Raw genomic sequence first — 23,652 nt, 5'->3', positions numbered from 1 at the left:
TATTTTATATCCATCTAACTTTGAAAGTGTGGGAAACAAGTCATAACATTTGACAAGAAATTTGACTGAAAGGAGTGATATAGCATAAGCTTGTATCAATAAAGTATATAAATGCATTACTGTGTGTTAGCACCTTTGGGCTGTTTATGGGATACTGAGAAGCAGCCTACACCGCTTGTGTCCACAGCAAATCAAAAATGGGAGAAACATGACCAAGCACATCCATAAGAGTACACACACATTGAGAACCCGAGCTCTTCCATTTTCTCTCTCGACACTGCTCTACATTGAGACCTGTCCCCAATGTGTGCAGCTCACTATGCATCAGCTCTAACTGCTGGCCCAGTGACAACAGACTCTATAAGGGAGAAGAGCTGCCCTGGATTCAGGGTCTGCTAGAATTCCCATCTCTCACACAGATTATATGGTAGTACATCAGAGCCTCAAACTAACATCCTGGATAGTTCCTGACTTTTTTTTTACCAGTATTTGGCTGATGGTCTTGTGCTAAAGTTTGGCCCTGAGACCGGGTACATACATAAAAAAAACTATTGAGGATGGAAAGTAGCGAAGGCAAAGACCACGGCTATTTCCATTGTGGGGGTGAGTTGACCTTACCCTCTTTGACGAGCTGCACAAACACAGGGTTGTCTCCGCTCACCGTCAGCCCAAAGCCATTCTCATCTTTCTGAATGATCACACATCGCTGGACAAGCCCTTTGCAGGACAGAGAGAGAACAATGATGTCACATACAGGGCCTCACATTCAGTTCAACGCAGGCCAGTTTTGTAGGTGAACTCAGACACACAGTAGTTTCCTGTGAAGGGGAGGTAGCAGGCCTAAAGAACAACACTGGGAACCGAGGGTGAAGGATTCAAACTAAGACTACTACTACACTCATTGGTCACTGTAACGGTTATGGTCAAATAAGTGCAAGTTATTGAAGTCTGTAGGCTAATCTACACACATCTGTTAGCAAGTGGAGAGTTAGTGGAAGAGTATGTAGTGTGTTGTGATGTCAAAGCACTGCAATCAAAACCACACAAAATCATTGAAACAAAAAGGGCACACACACACAGGCACGCACACAAACATACGTGCACGCACACTTGACCCCCCCAAGACCTATTGTACTGCAATAAGTTAGTAATCGACTGGGATGGACAGGGTCAGTGAGTGGAAAACTGGTACTGTGTACTCCTTGAGTTTCTCCAAAAGGCAGGCTGTGGAACTGTTGAGTACTGGCTGGGTCTTGTAGGGGAGAACAATGACATTCACACAGCACCACACACAAACTGCTGATTCACTGTCATGACATGATTTCATGAGTGACTTAAGTCTAAATTAGGCCTACACCTCCCACTTTTGCGCCACCCGCACAGTCCACCAAAACAAAAACACTACTAGCTGGCCCTTAAACCTTCCTTTATTATTGTTGTGACAAAGGCATTGCAGCCAATGCAGTGTGCGTACACCCAAGCAGGGGGGGCAGTGCTCTGAGTTGTGTGGGTGGGACATTTGGTCAGGGGTATAGCTGAGACGGACGGGAGGGTGGGAGCAAAACGAAAGAGAGGCTGGGCCAGGCGAGAGAGGCGAGATCCAAGCCCTGGGCTGGGGGAAGGGTTGGGGGTCGGTAGGAGCAGAGGGGGTCAGAGGGAGAGAGAGTGAGAGAAACAGCACTAACAGTGTCAGCCAGCCAGCCTACAGGCAGGCAGCTAGCTAGCCTACAGGCAGGCAGCTAGCTAGCCTAGCAACACCAACCAGGAGCAGCTTACCACAGGACTCGGGCTTTCCCTCCGCTAGAACACAGTCACTCTTCTGCACCAGAACGTCTGGCCCACCAGAACCCAGGCGGGGGAGGCAGAGCAACACAACACCCACCAGAACAACAACCAGTGCAAAAAGAAAAAAGAGACAAATCAAAACAAAACAAAATTATAGGAGAAAAGATGGGGACAGAGAAATCAAATAAAACATTAGCAAATAAACAATGGGATAGAATGACAGGAGAGTAGCTGTCTGCAAATGAAGTAGATATCTAAGGCATAATGTTTGACTAAGCCTATATGTTTTAATTACACCAGTTGAAATGTAGGCCTATCACAGTGGTTAGGATTAGTACCAAATTTTAAAACAGCATAGATCGTTATCAATAAAATGTCACAATACAGTGCAGAGCGTTCCACGAAACCATAGACAACAAGCCTTTTTGATGGGATCGTTTAATAAATGTTAACTATTTGGTTGTAATACCATGGCCTCTTGAAGAGCATAGTCAGAACTACACATTTCCCATTATTCCTTATTAGCTCTATCAGAGTTATACAGTAAGTAACTGCCTGTTGTTCATGATCAGTAAACATCAATTGATCATGCAATTTCAGTTATGTGAGGGTAGCCTATCCATTTGGCATGTAGCTAGCTAAGCAAACAACGTGCAATTTAGCTTGCTTCAGAGATTAGGCTTTTGGAAAGAGCTCGCAAGTTCTTGTCAAGTTGTCAGTTGGAATACTGTCATCACCACTACAGATGGTAAGCAAATCAAACAATATTTGGATATAGTTTATCCCTTGAAGGTTTGCTTGTTAAATTTGCCATTTTGACATGATCTGTTACTAGCTAGGTAGCCAATTTGACGTGGTCCGTCAATCAACGTAACCTACCATGTCTGTCTGCAGCAATCGTGATTAAAACACTTAAAAACAATGTTGAAAACGGGATGTTAGGTAACGTCACTAGGTAGACCTACATTGGTTGAATTTTTTTAATACAAAATAATTAAATTAGGTCTACTTAGACAACATTATCAGCTAACAGTGCTTTGGCAAATGCGCTCTTCTGCTGCTTGATAAAGGATGGGAAATTAACCTAAACCACTCATACTTGTCAGGTATAGTTGTTTTATTTCAGTGAAATATCCAATTAAATGGTGGCCAATATTGAGAGATATCGTGATGCTACCCTTTACGTATCTCAAAATTCAAAAAGGCACTCGCACATCTGAGCCATCTTTGTTGCAGGTGCATGGTAACAGTTGAATAAGATGAGAAAAGAAACCGGCACACTGCTCTTTAATAAGCTTTAGGACTCGGCCTCGAGGTCTTCGTCAGAGCCCTCACTTATCTAAAAAATAATATGATCAACTGATGTTTACTGATCATGAAAAGCATGCAGTTGCTTGCTGTATAACTCTGATGAGAGCTAAAATGTGCGCAATTGTTTTGCATGGATAATCAGAAATGTGTCGTTCCGACTATGCTCTTCAAGAGGTGATGATACTACAACCAAATAGTTAACATTTATTTAACAATCCCTTGAAAACGGCATGCAGTTATAAATGGTTTTAGCAGAGCTGGGAGTCCCCTCGCCCCCCAGCAGGCAAATCGAATAGCTCTGCACCTTATGACGTTTTATTGATGACGACCTATACATAATTGTAAAAGTAATTGCTTTCATGATATTTCAAGGATGCGTACATCAAATGTAGCTAGTATCTGGGAATTTCCATGCAAAAGGACCCATGAGCACCAACAACCTAAGATAATACATTTTTGTGATCTAAGACATCTAACAGAAAGTCTTAAAAGCTTTTAGAAATACATCAAAACATAATTTTGAAATAAAGACTCGTTCCAAATAATAGCAACACTTAGATTTAGTTTGAGAAATTATTTGCCTTCGATAAGTTTAAGAAACATTGCCTTGTGCCTTAAAATTCCATTACCAAAATAACACATATCTTTAAGATATTTTCTAATTTCTTTCCCTCATGGGGGGGAAGATAATACAAGTGCATAGAAGTAACAAGGTAGACCTACAAATTAGTGTTTTTACTAATATCAAGTTTATGAATTATTATTAAGTGATTAAAACTGAATTTTGTTACCAAATCGGTAATGGAAATAAAGAAAAATCTGTAACGGAATAACTGCAAATGAATTGGCTACAATAGGAAATTGTAGTAGTCACAAACCACAGTTGGGTCAGCTGCTACTATCCTCGCTTCCACTGGCATACTGCTACAGTGGGGGGAAAAAGTATTTGATCCCCTGCTGATTTTGTATGTTTGCCCACTGATAAAGAAAGGATCAGTCTATAATTTGAATGGTAGGTTTATTTGAACAGTGAGAGACAGAATAACAACAAAAATATCCAGAAAAACGCATGTCAAAAATGTTATGAATTGATTTGCATTTTAATGAGGGAAATAAGTATTTGACCACCTCCCAATCATAAAGATTTCTGGCACCCGGGTGTCTTTTATACAGGTAACGAGCTGAGATTAGGAGCACACTCTTAAAGGGAGTGCTCCTAACCGCAGCTTGTTACCTGTAAGAAAAAGACATGTCCACAGAAGCAATCAATCAGATTCCAAACTCTCCACCATGGCCAAGACCAAAAAGCTCTCCAAGGATGTCAGGGACAAGATTGTAGACCTACACAAGGCTGGAATGGGCTACAAGACCATCGCCAAGCAGCTTGGTGAGAAGGTGACAACATTTGGTGCGATTATTCGCAAATGGAAGAAACAAAAAAGAACTGTCAATATCCCTCGGCCTGTGGCTCCATGCAAGATCTCACCTCGTGGGGTTGCAATAATCATGAGACCGGTGAGGAATCAGCCCAGAACTACACGGGAGGATCTTGTCAATGATCTCAAGGCAGCTGGGACCATTGTCACCAAGAAAACAATTGGTAACACACTACGCCATGAAGGACTGAAATCCTGCAGCGCCCGCAAGGTCCCCCTGCTCAAGAATCACCATCCCCACCGTCAAACATGGAGGTGGAAACATTATGCTTTGGGGGGTGTTTTTCTGCTCAGGGGACAGGACAACTTCACCGCATCATTTGACGGGGCCATGTACTGTCAAATGACAATGACCCAAAACGCACGGCCAAGGCAACAAAGGAGTGGCTCAAGAAAAAGCACATTAAGGTGCTGGAGTGGCCTAGCCAGTCTCCAGACCTTAATCCCATAGAAAATCTGTGGAGGGAGCTGAAGGTTCGAGTTGCCAAACGTCAGCCTCGAAACCTTAATGACTTGGAGAAGATCTGCAAAGAGGAGTGGGACAAAATCCCTCCTGAGATGTGTGCAAACCTGGTGGCCAACTACAAGAAACGTCTGACCTCTGATTGCCAACAAGGGTTTTGCAGAGGGGTCAAATAATTATTTCCCTCATTAAAATGCAAATCATTTTATAACATTTTTGACATGCGTTTTTTTGTTGTTATTCATGTCTCTCACGGTTCATATAAACCTACCATTAAAATTATAGACTGATAATTTCTTTGTAAGTGGGCAAAGGTACAAAATCAGCAGGGGATCAAATACTTTTTCCCCCCACTGTATGTTCAGCTCATAACTGCTATATTTCCCTTTCGGTCATCTGGTGGTGAAAACAAGACTGTGAAAACAGTTTGAACAACCCATCCCCCTCTCTCTGCCGCCCTCTCTCCAGTTAACGTCACCTCTTCCGGCTTTTACTGACACCTACCACTTAGCCTCTTTCCATTGCTTAAGTGCGCAGCGCCCCTCAGCACTTGCTCAATAAACCACATTTTAAAATGTAACATTGATAGTCGGGAAATATTCCAAAAGTATGAAAGGCTGCTTATGTGCTCCCGGTCCTTAAAAGTTGGGGACACCAGTGTTCTTGATAACCTATAAATGGGATGAATGTTATCTTGCCTAGCTAAGATTCTTGAATCTTTGGTAAATGTACAACTTTGTTCCTTTTTATCTGAGAATTGTATTCTGAATGTACAATCAAGGTTTAGACCAGGGCACAGTACTATTACTGCAACCACTGTTGTAAATAAAATGGTCAATGTTTTAGATGCCAAAATCAATTGTGTTGCCTTGTTTGTGGACTTGTCAAAGGTTTTGACACAGTTGATCATTCTATACAAGTTGTCCTCAATAGGCCTGGGCACTGTATGTGGTTTGAGAAAAATCTCAGAAATAGAACCTATTGTGACAGAAGGGGTCAAATCTGAATTCCTTGAAGTGAATAAAAGGGGTACCCCGGGGTTCGATTCTGGGGCCACCATTGTTTAAACTGTATATGAATAACTTTGGAAATACTGCGAAAAATATATACATTCTTATGCTGATACAGTATTGTACTCTGTTGCGCCATCAGAAAATATTAGAAATGAAGTTGTCCAGGCCACGTTTATGTCTGTTTTAGATTACGGGGATATAATATACAGTGACTTCGGGAAAATATTCAGACCCCTTCACTTTTTCCACATTTTGTTACATCCTTATTCTAAAATGGATTAAATAAAATAAAGTCCTCATCGATCTATACACAATACCCCATAATGAAAGGAAAAACCGGTTTTTAGACATTTTTGCAAATGTATTAAAAATAAAACAGAAATACCTTATTTACATAAGTATTCAGACCCTTTGCAATGAGACTCAAAATTAAGCTTAGGTTCAAACTGTTTCCATTGATCATCCTTGAGATGTTTCTACAACTTGATTGGAGGCCACCTGTGGTAAATTCAAATGATTGGACATGATTTGGAAAGAAACACACCCCTCTATATAAGGCCTCACAGTGTATGTTAGAGCAAAAACCAAGCCATGGGGTCGAAGGAATTGTCCGTAGAGCTCCGAGACAGGATAGTGTCGAGTCACAGATCTTGGGAAGGGTAACAAAAGATCTCTGCTGCATTGAAGGTCCCCAAGAACACAGTGGCCTCCTTCATTCTTAAAATAGAAGAAGTTAGGAACCACCAAGACTCTTCCTAGACCTGGCAGCCCGGGAAAACTGAGCAATCGAAGGAGAAGGGCCTTGTCAGGGAGGTGACCAAGAACCCGATGGTCATTGTGACAGAGCTTCAGAGTTCCTCAGTGGAGATGGGAGGACCTTCCAGAAGGACAACCATCTCGGCAGCACTCCACCAATCAGGCCTTTATGGTAGAGTGACCAGACAGAAGCCCCTCCTCAGTAAAAGGCACATGACAGCCCGCTTGGAGATTGCCAAAAGGCATCATCAAACCTGGCATCATCCCTACGGTAAAGCATAATGGTGGCAGCATCCTGCTGTGGAGATGTTTTTCAACGGCAGGGACTGGGAGACTAGTCAGGACCGAGGGAAAGATGAGCGAAGCAAAGTAAAGAGAGATCCTAGATGAAACCTGCTCCAGAGCGCTCAGGACCTCACTGGGGCAAAGGTTCATCTTCCAACAGGGCAACAACCCTAAGCACACAGCCAAGACAACACAGGAATGGCTTCAAGTCTTCGAATGTCCTTGAGTGGCCCAGCCAGAGCCCAAACCCGATCGAACATCTCTGGAGAGACCTGAAAATAGCTGTGCAGCGTCGCTCCCCATCCAACCTGACAGAGCTTGAGAGGATCTGCAGAGAATAATGGGAGAAACTCCCCAAATACAGGTGTGCCAAGCTTGTAGCGTCATACCCAAGACTGTAATTGCTGCTTCAACAAAGTAGTGAGTAAAGGGTCTGAATACTTATGTAAATGTATATCAGGATTTTAGAAATAAAAAAAACTGATTTTGCTTTGACTTTATGGGGTATTGTTTGTAGATTGATGAGGGGAAAAAAACAATTTAACCAATTCTAGAATAAAGCTGTAACGTAACATAATGTAGAAAAAGTCAAGGGGACTGAATACTTTCTGAACGCACCGCACATGCATGCAGCAGCTTCCACAAACCTCTAGATGCTGTTTTCCATTGTGCACTTAGATGAATTACTAGTGATAATTGTAGAACTCACGACTGCGTATTGTATCAAAAAGTGGATTGGGCCTCTGTATGTAAGAGAGCAGCGTTCCCTTGTGTTTATTTACAAAGCGCTCGGACACAAAGTTCCGATGTATCTGACGACACTCGTCAAGGTCAAAACAATAGAATACAAGAACACAATATTAGACTGTGCTCGAGGTTCCAAGGGTGGCTTCTGATTTAGGGAGAGTTGCTTTTGCTTTTTATGGTCCACAGATGTGGAATGTGTTGCAAAGGCGGCTCAGACTTGAACGCATGCTGCCCTGAAGGGAATTTAACACATTAGTGGGGAATGCTCTGAAGATTGTGTTTGTGTTTTAGAATTTAGTATTTTATTGTGTTTTGTATTGATGTGTGTTTGTATTGTGCAGGGCTCATTTGAAAAAGAGAACTGGTCTCAATTTGACACCCTGTTAAAATAAAAGGTTTATATTAATACATTTACTGTAATAAGCATCCTCACCCACTGAGCACCGAACGTCATCGGACATCCACGGACATTGAAAAGTAGTTGAAATTTGGCCAGTCCGCATTGGCCAGACCAAATCCTGAACCAATTATAGAAGTCTATGTTCCACATGTTTAGACAGCACAGTAGAGCACAGTAATGAAAAGTAGACTACAGTACTGTACAGTAGAAACACTAGAGCAGAGTACAGTATAATATACGTTTTCTTACTCTACTGGACATATCTACTTTACGGTACTGAACTCCACTGCTGCAGGAGGTCCTCAAAATATAAATAAAACAATTACATACCTACAGTAGAAAATAAAAATGTTCTTTCTAATGGAGTTAACTTTATTTCTCAACTCCTAAAATTGAGCAAATTACACTCACTTGAGTATCTAACATAGGATTTGAAAAAGCATCTGCTAATATGCTACTAGTGCAGCAAGTGCTGCTGGCTAGCTGACTAAACTCAACTCCATAGGGAGTTTAGTCAGCTTCTGATAGTGACCAGGCTTTGCGGAATTCAGCTCGGACTTAATTGATTAGCCTAAGGTCAATACAAAAAAAATCATTATGAAACGCTTACCTTGCATCTATGTTTGTCCTCTGTAGTTAGCTGCTGGTAAGCTTCTTGACATGGCTAACCTTTGTTTAACCAGCTAAGCTGCTCTCTACTCTAGCTTTCTAGGCAATAGGCTGTGTTAGTTTCCACTTCCTCTTCCAATTATAATGTGGGGAGGTCAAAATAATGAAAAATTATCTACCAAATCCATGCAATTTAAAATGTTGATTATTACTTATTTGCCATTATCATTCACCTTCTAACCTATGATGTGGGTCCCTGGGTCACCGGTTTGCCTGGAAGGGGGTCCCAGGGCAAGAAAAGATTGAAGACCCCTGCTGTAGTGTTCTCTAATGTGCTTTGCTGTGATGTCCAAACTTGTGGAACAGAGGTCTATGATTGGATCAGATTTGGTCTGGTCCAACCAAATGTGGCTTTGTTTGGGGGCGGAGCACATTAGAATAGCCAGTGTGTAGAATAATACCCAAATATGCAAAAGGTTATTGCATATTTCTAACTATGTGTACCCATTCAGTATACATCACCATGGAGACAATTATATTCATAATTATGCATTTCTGTATAGTACAGATCAGGGACGCATGATGTAATTGCGTAACCGTAATTCTGTAAACAGGTAAATCTACTTCACCTACTGTAATTCAATAACCATAATGTTTTTTCAAATTCAGTGCTTCATGTCATAGGTGACACCCCTGTCTTTCTGCAGACATCTTTGAATCTTAATTCAGAGAAGATATTGAATAAAGTTTTTGCATAACTGAGGGAGTTTTTACTGTAATTCTTTTAACTAACTTTGCATCTGCACTGTTCTTCCAGTAAATGTGTTTTTGTGAAATGTAAGTTGTTCAAAGTAATCATTGTGCATAGAGTTGTATGGTTTGTTAAACTTTGAAATCAATGGATTTTGTTCAGCATACATTTTATAGATTCAAAGTGGAATGCCATTAATATGGAATTGCCCATCTAGACTCATTACAAGTTGTGATCAGAGACAGTGTCTTGCAAAAGTATTCATACCCTGTATGAATACTTTCTTCACATTTCATTGTGTTAGAAAAAGCTGAATACTTATGCACTGACTATATTTTAGTTATTTTATTCCTATTAATCTTTTTTTTTGTTTTTAAATCTTCCACTTTGACAGAGCATTTTGTGTAGATTGTTGACAAGAAATATAATTAACTAAATTTTAATCCCACTTTGTAACAAAATGTGAAGAAATCCAAGGGGTATAAATACTTTTGCAAGGCACTATAAAGGAGATAGCTTGGCTATGAGCGCCATTTTCGAAGTGCAAAATTTACCATAATAAACCTCAATTTGGCAGAGTGATTTTATTTGAAACCTTTCTTCAACAATGTGTGTTATAAAGAGCCGACTATTTATGCATTGCTCAGTTTACTAAACTCTAGTTAAATAATCACCCCATCAAATTTAATCTTTCTGGGATTACAGTATTTTTTGCTCTACGAAAAAGATATGCCTCTGCTTGTAATGACAGACTGACAATAGAGCGTTAAAATGATAGTATTCCATCCAAATCCAAGTCAAATTTGAAGTACACTCTGTTATTGTTAACCATTAACATGCCGGTGAAAGAATATGTCTTGAGACAAGCACTGAGACAATTGACTTGAACCCAAAAAAACAGCCACTCCATTTAGAAATCATGATCATGTTAAAGAAAGATGGTGTTAAAAACTATTTGGGGATATGATCGTTAGGAAATAGGAATCATGAAACACAAAAAGGCGAGCCAAAAAGGTGAAATATAGAGAGTAAGAGACGTGGACATGCAACAGGGGTAAAGAAAAGTCTATCAAAGTCAGATCTGAATAAAACCTCATCCAACCTCTCATCTTTTGATAATATTACTCTACTAAAGATCGGAAGACATTGCTTGCTGCTTCTCTATGTAACTGTGCTTTAGGCTGAAGGAATGCGACTAGAGTTTGGGCCTAAACATAAGAAGAAAGTCAACTGAAGTGATACAGACAATCATTCTGAGACCAGTCTTGTGTAACCTCTTGCCGAACACGTCCGTGTTCAATGTGTCATTCTGAGATAAGCTGGAGGACACAAGGATTCTATCTTTAAAATCGCCCTGATTGTTTGATGAGTATCAAGAGAGCTGGTGACTAGTCATCATACCCAAACATCATTTGTGCCTTTTCTCTTATATGCCCATATTTCAATAGTGAACAAAAAGGTTGGCTGGTATTTTTTCACTGGGCATTAAGGTCACCAACCAGCTTTGAACATGTTGAATGAATAATGCATTCATTTGTGCACAATAACACTGAACAGAAGAAGTGGATTGTGCACAACAAAGATCTGCTATTAAATCAGATAGAGCGAGACTTCTCGCAAGACCCTTAAAGATTCAGAAATGCAGGTGCAGATCAGAGAAAGAAACAGTGGCTATATTTTCCACACAGTGAACATACAGCATAGTGCATAGCATACACCATGGATTCACACCATCCCATCATGCTGCTTGAACCATTCATCTGTGCGTTTACCTGTAGGGTCAAACTCAAGTGAAGCGGAGACTGCCGGTTTATCACTTTTGGGTTTCTTGTCAGGGGGGTGGTCTTTACTGAGAATGCTACTGCTTCTGAAAAGAGAGAGCTTTGTAAAAACAAGGAAACATCTGAAAAATGTAAACAAAAGTTAACCTTATGAGCATTGGAGGAGCACCACCACTCAGCTATCGAAGAACAATATTTAATTTGTGAGCAGCTACTAGGCCTACAACACTGACTAGAGGTCGACCGATTAATCGGAATGGCCGATTAATTTGGGCCGATTTCAAGTTTTCATAACAGTGTTTTTGGCCACCGATTTGCCGATTATTATTATTATTATTTTAATAATATTTTTTTAACTAGGCAAGTCAGTTAAGAACACATTCTTATTTTCAATGACGGCCAAGGAACGGTGGGTTAACTGCCTTGTTCAGGGGCAGAACGACAGTTTTTTACCTTGTCAGCTTGGGGATTCAATCTTGCAACCTTATGGTTAACTAGTCCAACGCTCTAACCACCTTCTTTACATTGCACTCCACGAGGAGCCTGCCTGTTACGCGAATGCAGTAAGAAGCCAAGGTAAGTTTAATGCTAGCTAGCAACTTATCTTATAAAAAACAATCAACCAATCATAATCACTAGTTAACTACACATGGTTGATGATATTACTAGTTTATCTAGCCTGTCCTGCGTTGCATATAATCGATGCGGTGCGCAATCGCAAAAAAGGACTGTCGTTGCTCCAACGTGTACCTAAAAACAATATACAAGTATAGATTTTTAAACCTGCATATTTAGTTAACATTGCCTGCTAATATGAATTTATTTTAACTAGGGAAAATGTGTCACCTCTGCAACAGAGTCAGGGTATATGCAGCAGTTTGGGCCGCCTGGCTTGTTGCGAACTGTGTGAATACTATTTCTTCCTAACAAAGACAGCCAACTTCGCCAAACGGGGGATGATTTAACAAAAGCGCATTTGCGAAAAAAGCACAATTGTTGCACGACTGTTCCTAACCATAAACATCAATGCCTTTCTTAAAATCAATACACAGAAGTATATATTTTTAAACCTGCATATTTAGCTAAAAGAAATCCAGGTTAGCAGGCAATATTAACCAGGTGAAATTGTGTCACTTCTCTTGCGTTCATTGCACGCAGAGTCAGGGTATATGCAACAGTTTGGGCCGCCTGGCTCGTTGCAAACTAATTTGCCAGAATTTTACGTAATTATGACATAACATTGAAGGTTGTGCAATGTAAAAGGAATATTTAGACTTAGGGATGCCACCCGTTAGATAAAATACAGAACGGTTCCGTATTTCACTGAAAAAAATAAAACATTTTGTTTTGGAGATGATAGTTCCCGGATTCGACCATATTAATGACCTAAGGCTCGTATTTCTGTGTTTATTATATTATAATTAAGTCGATTATTTGATAGAGCAGTCTGACTGAGCGGTGGTAGGCACCAGTAAGCTCGTAAGCATTCATTCAAACAGCACTTTCATGCGTTTTGCCAGCAGCTCTTCGCAATTCTTCAAGCATTGCGCTGTTTATGACTTCAAGCCTATCAACTCCCAAGATTAGGCTGGTGTAACCGATGTGAAATGGCTAGCTAGTTAGCCGGGTGCGCGCTAATAGCGTTTCAAACGTCACTTGCTCTGAGACTTGGAGTAGTTGTTCCCCTTGCTCTGCATGGGTAACGCTGCTTCGAGGGTGGCTATTGTCGATGTGTTCCTGGTTTGAGCCCAGGTAGGAGCGAGGAGAGGGACGGAAGCTATACTGTTACACTGGCAATACTAAAGTGCCTATAAGAACATCCAATAGGCAAAATGTATATGAAATACAAATCGTATAGAGAGAAATAGTCCTATAATTCCTATAATAACTACAACCTAAAACTTCTTACCTGGGAATATTGAAGACTCATGTTAAAAGGAACCACCAGCTTTCATATGTTCTCATGATCTGAGCAAGGAACTTAAACGTTAGCTTTTTTACATGGCACATATTGCACTTTTACTTTCTTCTCCAACACTTTGTTTTTGCATTATTTAAACCAAATTGAACATGTTTCATTATTTATTTGAGGCTAAATTGATAGTATTTATGTATTATATTAAGTTAAAATAAAGTGTTCATTCAGTATTGTTGTAATTGTCATTATTACAAATAAATAAAAATCGTCCGATTAATTGGTATCGGCTTTGTTTGGTCCTCCAATAAATCGGTATCGGCGTTAAAATCATAATCGGTTGACCTCTAACACCTGTCCTTTTCTATAGGAAACATAACATACATTTTCAATGTTGTGGAGTGCCACTAATAACTGCCATGCTGATGGGAATATCCACAAACCCACAACAAAGAAACTCAATTGTTCACTCAATAGCCACCCCATCACCAATGAGGTGAAGAGGACATCCTAGGAATCATGATAACTGTATTTGACAGATGGTCTGGGCTGGAGCGGCTGTGCTGCTGAGTAGGTCTGAGCTGGAGGAGCAAGTGAATGGGCTCTCGTCAGAGGAATGTTGTAAAGCCAGACCCCGGGTCCTGCATACATGTGGCTGTGAAAGGCCCGTTTTCTCTCCGGACTAGGCAGAGATGGGTCGTGCTAGAAGAGGCACCTCTTTGTCCCCCTCCCCTGTCTGAGTTTTAAGTGAGGAGGACCACTGTGTGTGTGTGTGTGTGTGTGTGTAGCAGGCAGGCTTCTCCTAAAGGCCGCTTAATTTCCTTAATCTGGCCTGTGTGTTCTGTTGGTGGTTTGGCCTACAACATTGCTTCTGTGTTGGGTAGAAACATCAGAAACACAGGTACAAAAGCAGCTGCCTGAGTCCCGTGTTGCTTAGTTGGTAGAGCATGGTGCTTGCAAAGCCAGGGTTGTGGGTTCAATTCCCACAGGGGACTCACTACTTACTGTAAGTCACTCTGGATAAGAGGGTTTTTTAAATTACTAAAATGTAAAATGTATGAAATTAGGTTTCTTACCTGTTTGCTTTATTGGGAAACCTGCAGGGTAAAAGAGGGGAGTGTCATAATCATCATAATCCGATTCGAGCAACGACGACATCAGCAGACAATTCAAACAAGTACTTTGCAAGGGGACTTGGGAGCAGGAAAAACAAGATGTCTACTGAAGCGAGACTCCCGAGACTGATGCTCGTAAACATCATAATCCTGATGAAACTACACCAGCTTTCTTCAGCACAGACAGTAGAAGCTCAAAAAGATTAAAGGCTTTGCCAGGTCAAATTCTCTTCTCCCCCCCCTTCTTGGAGCTTAACCAATTGTGTCCATTACAGTTCAAAAACAGACCACTGTCATGATCATAAAATCTGAGTCATGCTCTGCTCGGTCTGTTGACTGGGATGCAGACTGGCTGGCTGTAGTGCCTTGCAAGGATTAGTGTTCAGTAGTAGGGTATAGATACACTAAAATATATATAGAAAAACATTGATCGGAAGGGCTGAGACCATTCATCATCACAATGATTGACTTTAGAAAATAGAAGGAAAAAAAGCAGATTATATGCTGTTCATTTCAGCTCCATTACATCAATAAGGAAGCACATTCCAGGAGCTTGAGACTTCTCATGGGTAACCAACTGATGGAGGAAATGTCATTGATCTTTGCTGGCCAATGTGTGGATTAGCATTGGTAACTATGTACCAATGCTAACAATTTTAATGCTAAACTTTTAGAACCCAAATGAATGAATAGGCTAGCCCATGAAGGATGAAAAAAAACAACAGGCCAGAGAACGGATGCATCCATATGATGTCGTTTTCCCCTCTTATTTTCCTTAAACAAGGGTACTGACCCAGACTTGGGGAAAAGCTAACCTCACCAGGCCCGAGGCTGAAAATAGGGACAGATTCCCAGAAACATTGAGCACTGCTGGCAGAGCTCCCGTTTCCTGAGTGATAAACGTATCACAACCGGCCGTGATTGGGAGTCCCATTGGGCGGCGCACAATTGGCCCAGCGTTGCCTGGGTTTGGCCGGTGTAGGCAGCAGTCATTATACATAAGAATTATCTTAACTGACTTGCCAAGTTAAATAAAAAGGTTTAATAACTAAAAAAGGTATTTTTTTTTGCCTGATTCCGTAACCCCCCCCCACTTTGTTTTCCCAGATTTCCCCCAGATTTTTCAGGTTTTCGCTCTCAATAGCACCAATTTTGATCATTTCAGTCCACAACAATGCTTAACAATGCTATCAGTAGATCCCTTTTGAGGTCTGGGAATTTTTTTTATTTAGCAGTGTTTTTCATAGCATATATGTGATGGTAGAGTTCGCAAAACAAATACCCACTGGATCGATGCAAATAATCATGATATCATTCTGCCAGGTCTAAGCATAGGCTACTTTGTAGTTAACATTTAACCCCTTCCAGCCGCCCATTAAAAAAAATCAGAAACATGTTTCTGATGGTTGTCACGTCAATATCTCTGCGCTACAATCACAAATTTTTTCATAAAACCCCTCTTGATATGTTACCATTTCTGCATTAATGAGATATATATCATTAATGTAGAAATGGTAACCTAATATATATATATATATATATGAATAAAAATGGTTCATTTGACGCTGCCACAGGAAGGCGCCCCTCCCCTACTCAATCTGACAGGTTATGACCAACTTTTGATGTTCATGTTTTCTTTGATAACTGTACAAAATAAAATGCATTTGTCATTAGGTATTTGAGCTAAAAACAAACTGGCCAGTGAATAGATTGTGTCCCTTGCTAGCCAGTCAAAAGAGGGGTGCTGTGAAGGAAAATTGAGTGAATAGCTATTACTTCACTAGCTAGTCATATCCCCTACTTAGATGAAAACACAGCTATATCTCATTAGTTTTCTGTTTATCTGTGATACAGTGCATTAGGAAAGTATTCTAACCCATTCCCTTTTTCCAAATTTTTCCCCCACATTTAGACTTACACACAATGACAAAGCAAAAACAGGTTTCAAAATGTGTGCAAATTTATTACAAATAAATGACAGAAATACCTTATTAAAATAAGTATTCAGACCCTTTGCTATGGGACTCGAAATTGAGCTCAGGTGCATCCTGTTTCCATTGATCATCCTTGAGATGTTTATACAACCTAACTGGAGTCCACCTGTGGAAATTTCATTTGATTGGACATGATTTGGAAAGGAACACACCCATCTATACGAGGTCCCACAGTTGACAGTGCATGTCAGACCAAAAACCAAGCCATGAGGTTGAAGGAATTGTCCGTAGCGCTCAAAGACAGGATTGTGTCGAGGCACAGATCTGGGGAAGGGTACCAAAACATTTCTGCAGCATTGAATGTCCCAAAGAACACAGTGGCCTCCATCATTCTTAAATGGAAGAAGTTTGGAACCACCAAGACTCTAGAGCTGGCCGCCAGGCCAAACTGAGGAATCGGGGAGGTCACTGATGGTCACTAACAGTGCTTCAGCGTTCCTCTGTGGAGATGGGAGAACCTTCCAGAAGGACAACCATCTCTGCAGCACCCCACCAATCAGGTCTTTATGGTAGAGTGGCCAGACGGAAACCACTCCTCAGTAAAAGGCACATGACAGCCCGCTTGGAGTTTGCCAAAAGGCACCTAAAGGACTCTCAAACCATAAGAAACATGATTCTCTGGTCTGATGAAACCAAAATTGAACTCTTTGGCCTGAATACCAAGCGTGACGGAGGAAACCTGGCACCGTCCCTACAGTGAAGCATTGGGGTGGCAGTATCATGCTGTGGGGATGCTTTTCAGCGGCAGGGACTGGGAGACTAGTCAGGATGGTCAAATGAATTACTTTTCAATACATTTTGTTGATTCCCTAAGTTCAAATTGTATTTATTTAAAAATGTTTTATTTAACGCTTATTTTACCAGGTAAGTTGACTGAGAACACATTCTAATTTACAGCAACAACCTGGAGAATAGTTAAGGGGGGAGGGGGATGAATGAGCCAATTGGAAGCTGGGGATGGTTAGGTGGCCATGATGCTATGAGGGCCAGATTGGGAATTTAGCAAGGACACCAGGGTTAACACCCCTACTCTTACGATAAATGCCATGGGATCTTTAGTGACCAAAGAGTCAGGACACCCGTTTAACATCCCATCCGAAAGATGGGTGATCTTTTTTCATTTTGAGATCAGAGGAAAGAGTGCCTCCTACTGGCCCTCCAATACCACTTCCAGCAGCATCTCGTCTCCAATCCAGGGACCAACTCCACTTAGCTTCAGTGGCAAGACAGCAGTGGGATGCAGGGTGGTATCTTGTTGAATTCCATTTTAATGTTCGGATTCCGTCCGTGTTTTCCCTATCGCAGATTTTATAGGGCTCTAGTTAAGATTTAGGGTGTTCCCCCAGTCTGAGGGTACAACGTATTCTGATGAATACGGGTCTCAGAAAGAATACACTGAAATCACGGTTTTCAAACAATGAAGCCTAAAAAAAAACTACTTAGGAATGACTTGGGTAAGCTGAATATAACTCAATATAATAATGAGGCTACCTCTTGACTAAACAAGTCTAGGCTGATTAAGTAGGCTAAATCATTGGTACTGTCTCATAAAAGGGGTGATGGGGTACAAATACATAAGGGTAAATACATTTTTAGATAATTGACGTTGAAGGTTAAATGCCAATTTTTATTAAGAAAAACATGCATTTTCAATCGATTATTAAATAGTTTGACAATCCTGTTTGTAAGCTTTTAAATAATATCAATCTCAACCGTTTATCTTTTCCAGTGATGAACACATGGATGTCTCATGGTATGGTAGGGTATGCAAACTAGCTGAACTTTAAGCACCTTTATTTCTCAAGTCCAAAAAGTCACATTCTGGGCATTTCGACAATGGAAAAATATGTATGGAAGGTCTCGTTCAAATCAAAATGGGGTGCCGTCAAAAAGTGATCCAATTCAAATTGATTTACGCATCAAGCTGACGACTGATGGTGAACTAGTAGGCTGAAGTTCCAAAGTTCCAGTTCCTCTCCATCAATACTAAAGTGAGACCAAATTTAGTATTGTGGTTTGTAAGAGTGAATGTCGACCGTATGGGACATCTGTCTCACCAACTAGCCATATTAAATCTCTTTTCTAGCGACACTGAATCCCATTCAGCGAGGCAATGACAAGCTGAATGGACCATTTATGAAATGTTCTCAGACTGTAATAAGTTCCAGAGACGGCTGCCTGCAACTCCCTCAAAATGCCAGAGGAGAAATGGAAAAGTAAGCACAAACAACCTCAATGAGGTTAAACCCAGGGACTTATAATCATAGCTTGACGATGTGTTGTTCTCTCCCTCAGTGAATCATAGGAGAAATGGAAAGAACACTAAGAGCATTCGCACTCAAAATGAAATGATTCATTATGGAAATCTGGTCGCCTATATGGTACCAATATCTGCTAACTTTGAAAACCAACATTCATCATCACTGAGCACAAGTATTTGCTAGAAGACTTCCTGAATGCTATATAAAGATATTGGGCTGTATTTCAAGAAAGCAAGGCTCTACAGTGCGACCATTTTATTCGTATATGCGGCAAAAGATTTAGCTGTGTGACCAGGAATTTTATATTTAGGAGCACCAGCGCATCCATAAAAAAATAAAAATGTATATATAAAAAAATTAAAATAATAATCACCCAGATGATAGATTACTTCAGTGTACCGCAGCCTCTGATTGCCATGGAGAATACACTGAGCGCAGATTAATGACAGTCATTACTACCAAGAAAATGTCTTGTTGTGTAAAATATTTGTAATTGTGCTCCTACATTTATTTTATTGTACTCCTACATTTTTCAACTTGGCCGCACATGTGTAAAAAAGTTCAGTGTTAGAGTCCTGGAAAGTATTCCAAAGACAAATGTCTTGTGAACTCATGGGCCTTCTGCCTGAATGTCCCTGGATGTTTTTGCCAGGCTTTTTTCTCACTGCAGTGTGAGGCCGGCGGGCAGAGTCTTCACAAAACACCCAGCTATAGATGCCCATACTGGGACTCGCATTGGAAGAAGAGGAGGCGAGGGCAAAGTGGGAGGAATTAGAGCGAGCAGCAGAGAACAGGGTGGGGAAATGGGAAAAGCTTTAAAGGCGGGCCAGGCTTGAATACTCAATTGAGGTTTTGTGTTTTCTTGGAAAACTGTGGTGGAATGGGCCAAGAGGGCCTGGATCAGGGACACCCCAAACTGAAGAGGACTTTTGACAAGAGAGGGGACGGAGGAATAGAAAACGGTGAACTGTGAGAGGAACTTCAATGCTGTTACCCTGGTTCAGAGGAAAAGGAAAACCTGGAGTTTTCGCTTTTCCCTTGATGTAGCTACTAGTAACTGTCAGAGAGGAAGAGGCAAAACGAGAGGTTTCAATCTGCCCAAAAGCTATACACTAAGTGAGGAATTTTTGTATGGAGGTCAATGAGTGTCAAAATTCTTTAAAAAAGTAGTTGATTTACAACGTCAGACTTATTTGATCTAATAGACATTTTGCAATGTTTAGGTTGTTATGAGTGCCATCTGAAAGTATTCAGAACCTTTTGCTTTTTCCACATTTTGTTAAGTTACAGCCTTAACACAGCCTCCACAAGCATTTGCTACACCTGCAATAACATCTGCTAAATCACATGTATGTGACCAATAAAAATAGATTTATTAAAACATTTATAAATTAAACAAAAAGTTTGGAACCACCAAGACTCATCCTAGAGCTGGCTGCCCGGCCAAACTGAGCAATCGGGGGAGAAGGGCCTTGGTCAGGGAGGTGACCAAGAACCCGATGGTCACTCTGACAGAGCTCAAGAGTTCCTCTATGGAGACCCGAGAACCTTCCGGAAGGACAACCATCTCTGCAACACTCCACGAATCAGGCCTTTATGGTAGAGCAGCCAGACGGAAGCCACTTCTCAATAAAAAAATGCACGACATCCTGTTTGGAGTTTGCCAAAAGGCCCCTAAAGAACTCAGACCCTGAGAAACAAGATTCTCTGGTCTGATGAAACCAAGATTGAACTCTTTGGCCTGAATGCCAAGTGTCACGTCTGGAGGAAACCTGGCACCATCACTAGAGAAGACAGTTAAAAAAAAAAAAATGGGTGGCAGCATCATGCTGTGGGGATGTTTTTCAGCGACAGGGACTGGGAGACTAGTCAGGATTGAGGGAAAGATGAACGGAGCAAAGTATAAAGAGATTCTTTATTGTTGAAAATCTGCTCCAGATCCTTCAGAACCTCAGACTGGGGAGAAGGTTCACCTTCCAACAGGACAACAACACTAAGCTCACAGCCAAGACAATGTACGGTGGCTAAGGGACAGGTCTCTGAATGTCCTTGAGTGGCCCAGCCAGAGCCCGGACTTGAACCCAATCTGAAAATAGCTGTGCAGCGACGCTCCCCATCCAACCTAACAGAGCTTGAGAGGATCTGCAGCGAAGAACGGTAGAAACTCCCCAAATACAGGTATGCCAAGCTTGTAGTGTCATACCCAAGAAGACTCAAGGCTGTAATCGCTGCTAAAGTTGCTTCAACATCGCACTGAGTATTATTATTATTTTTAATAAATTAGCAAAAATTTCTAAAAACCTCGTTTTGCTTTGTCATTATGGAGTATTGTGTGTAGATTGATGAGGATTTTGTTTTTTTAATACATTTTTAATCAAAGGCTGTAATGTAACAAAACATGGAAAAAGTCAAGGGGTAAGAATGTTTTCCGAATACACTGTAAGTGGACGCACGTGGCATTTCGGCAACTTACCCAAAACCAACTTTATATTTTAGCGCCTGTTGTCATAGAGATCGATAGATTGCTTCGACCATTAAGGGCTTCCACCATTTTAAAGTAGTCATCTCAGTGGGGATTCCTATGAGTTGGGTGCAATCAGCCAATGAGGAAGAAAAATAATACTTTAAAATAAGTGCTTCAATGATGCTGCCCTAGCTGTCAGAGACTATAAAATGGTAGAGATACAAAGATAGGTTCTCTATTCATCTCTATGGCCTGTTCACACACATATCTGCCCACACATTGGCTAGAATGGTCCCACCTGATCTCGCATCCTCACGACTGCCTTCCATCTTTGAGGACATGTATTTTTCATTGTTAAGAGTGATCACTTGAATATCTTGTTAATATAAATTGAGCATCTTTGCTACAGTCTAACCAATAAACAACTATCAACTAAATGTAGTAATGGAGTTAAGCTAAAAACACAAAACATCTCCAGTTTTGAACCTTTCAGCGTATCACTAGGGGTGTAATGGTACAAGTAAATGTACCTAACCGTTTGGTACAGGAACCTCGGTTCGGTCAGCACTGTGCATCTGAATGAACACATAAAACTTGTGATGCACCGATATTACATTTTTGGCCGATACCGATATTAAATATTTTCCTTGCCCCAAAAAAACATACCGATAACCGATATAAAAAAAATTGCGGCCTTTTAAGCATTCTAGTACAGCTAAATAGTTAACACACACACACACACACACACACACACACACACACACACACACACACACACACACACACACACACACACAGCGGTCTAAGGCACGGCATCTAAGTGCAAGAGGCGTCACTACAGTCCCTGGTTAGAATCCAGGCAGCATCAAATCCGGCCGTGATTGGGAGTCACATAGGGCGGCACATAACTGGCCCAGCGTCGTCCGAGTTTGGCTGGGTAGGCCATCATTGTAAAGAAGAATTTGTTCTTAACCTCTCTAGGGTAGGGTGCAGTATTTTCACGTCCGGATAAAAAAAACGTACCCGATTTAATCCGGTTATTACTCCTGCCCAGAAACTAGAATAAGCATATAATTGTTTGATTTGGTTAGAAAACACTAAAGTTTCTAAAACTGTTTGAATGGTGTCTGTGAGTAAAACAGAACTCATATGGCAGGCCAAAACCTGAGAAGATTCTGTACAGGAAGTGCCCTCTCTGACCATTTCTTGGCCTTCTATAGCCTCTTTATCGAAAACAGAGGATCTCTGCTGTAACGTGACATTTTCTAAGGCTCCCATAGGCTCTCAGAAGGCACCAGAACGTTGAATGATGACTCTGCAGTCCCTGGCTGAAAAACAGTAGAAATTGAAGTAATAGCATTTTTAAGGTTTTAGAATATCGCGCCACTCGATTCCACTGGCTGTTGACTAGGTGGGACGATTTCGTCCCACATACCCGAGAGGTCAACCTCTATGGGCTAGGTGGGACGCTTGCCACCTACTCAATAGCCAGTGTAATCCTGTGGCGCGATATTCAAATACCTTAGAAATGCTATTACTTCAATTTCTCAAACATATGACTATTTTACACCATTTTAAAGACAAGACTCTCGTTAATCTAACCACACTGTCCGATTTCAAAAAGGCTTTACAACGAAAGCAAAACATTAGATTATGTCAGCAGAGTACCAAGCCAGAAATAATCAGACACCCATTTTTCAAGCTAGCATATAATGTCACATAAACCCAAACCACAGCTAAATGCAGCACTAACCTTTCATGATCTTCATCAGATGACACACCTAGGACATTATGTTATACAATACATGCATGTTTTGTTCAATCAAGTTCATATTTATATCAAAAACCAGCTTTTTACATTAGCATGTGACTAGCATGTGACTAGCATTCCCACCGAATACTTCCGTTGAATTGACTAAATTACTCACGATAAACATTCACAAAAAACATAATTCTCTTAAGAGTTATAGATACAGAACTCCTATATGCACTCGCTATGTCCGATTTTAAAATAGCTTTTCGGTGAAAGCACATTTTGCAATATTCTGAGTAGATAGCCCGGCATCACAGGGCTAGCTATTTAGACACCCAGCAAGTTTAGCACTCACCAAAGTCAGATTTACTATAAGAAAAATGTTATTACCTTTGGTGTTCTTCGTCAGAATGCACTCCCAGGACTTCTACTTCAATAACAAATGTTGGTTTGGTCCCAAATAATCCATAGTTATATCCAAATAGCGGCGTTTTGTTTGTGCGTTCAAGACACTATCCGAAGTGTAAATAAGGGTCACGCGCACGACGCATTTCGTGACAAAAAATGTCTAAATATTCCATTACCGTACTTCGAAGCATGTCAACCGCTGTTTAAAATCAATTTTTATGCCATTTTTCTCGTAAAAAAGCGATAATATTCCGACCGGGAGTGGTGGTTTTCGTTCAAAGAGAGAGAAAGTAAACATTGAGTCGACTCGGGCACGCGCGCCCCGTCCCATTGTCCTCAGATCGGCCACTTACAAAATAAGCTAATGTTTTTCAGCCATGGACTGCAAAGCCACGATTCAGCTTT

At 40.9% G+C, this 23,652-nt stretch overlaps 1 protein-coding gene across 7 annotated transcripts in view; it reads right to left on the bottom strand.

The window, feature by feature from the left end:
• The window catches only part of LOC106612426 (rho guanine nucleotide exchange factor 12), an 88,605-nt gene that overhangs the window by 37,483 nt on the left and 27,470 nt on the right, over positions 1 to 23,652 (bottom strand). For 2 of the 7 annotated variants that reach the window (XM_045724341.1, XM_045724340.1), the window contains exons 3-6: positions 14,329 to 14,349; positions 11,329 to 11,423; positions 1,777 to 1,833; positions 619 to 717 (exon numbers count right to left, since the gene is read on the bottom strand). In XM_045724341.1, coding sequence (XP_045580297.1) covers positions 619 to 717; positions 1,777 to 1,833; positions 11,329 to 11,423; positions 14,329 to 14,349 — 272 coding nt within the window. The remainder of the gene's footprint in view (positions 1 to 618; positions 718 to 1,776; positions 1,834 to 11,328; positions 11,424 to 14,328; positions 14,350 to 23,652) is intronic. The other 5 variants (XM_045724342.1, XM_045724345.1, XM_045724346.1 and 2 more) reach the window with 5 other exon arrangements.

Source organism: Salmo salar, chromosome ssa09, assembly GCF_905237065.1.
Source record: "Salmo salar chromosome ssa09, Ssal_v3.1, whole genome shotgun sequence".
NCBI lineage: Eukaryota > Metazoa > Chordata > Actinopteri > Salmoniformes > Salmonidae > Salmo > Salmo salar.
Note: the sequence above shows the minus strand (reverse complement) of the source record. Positions and strands in the feature narration are given on the sequence as shown.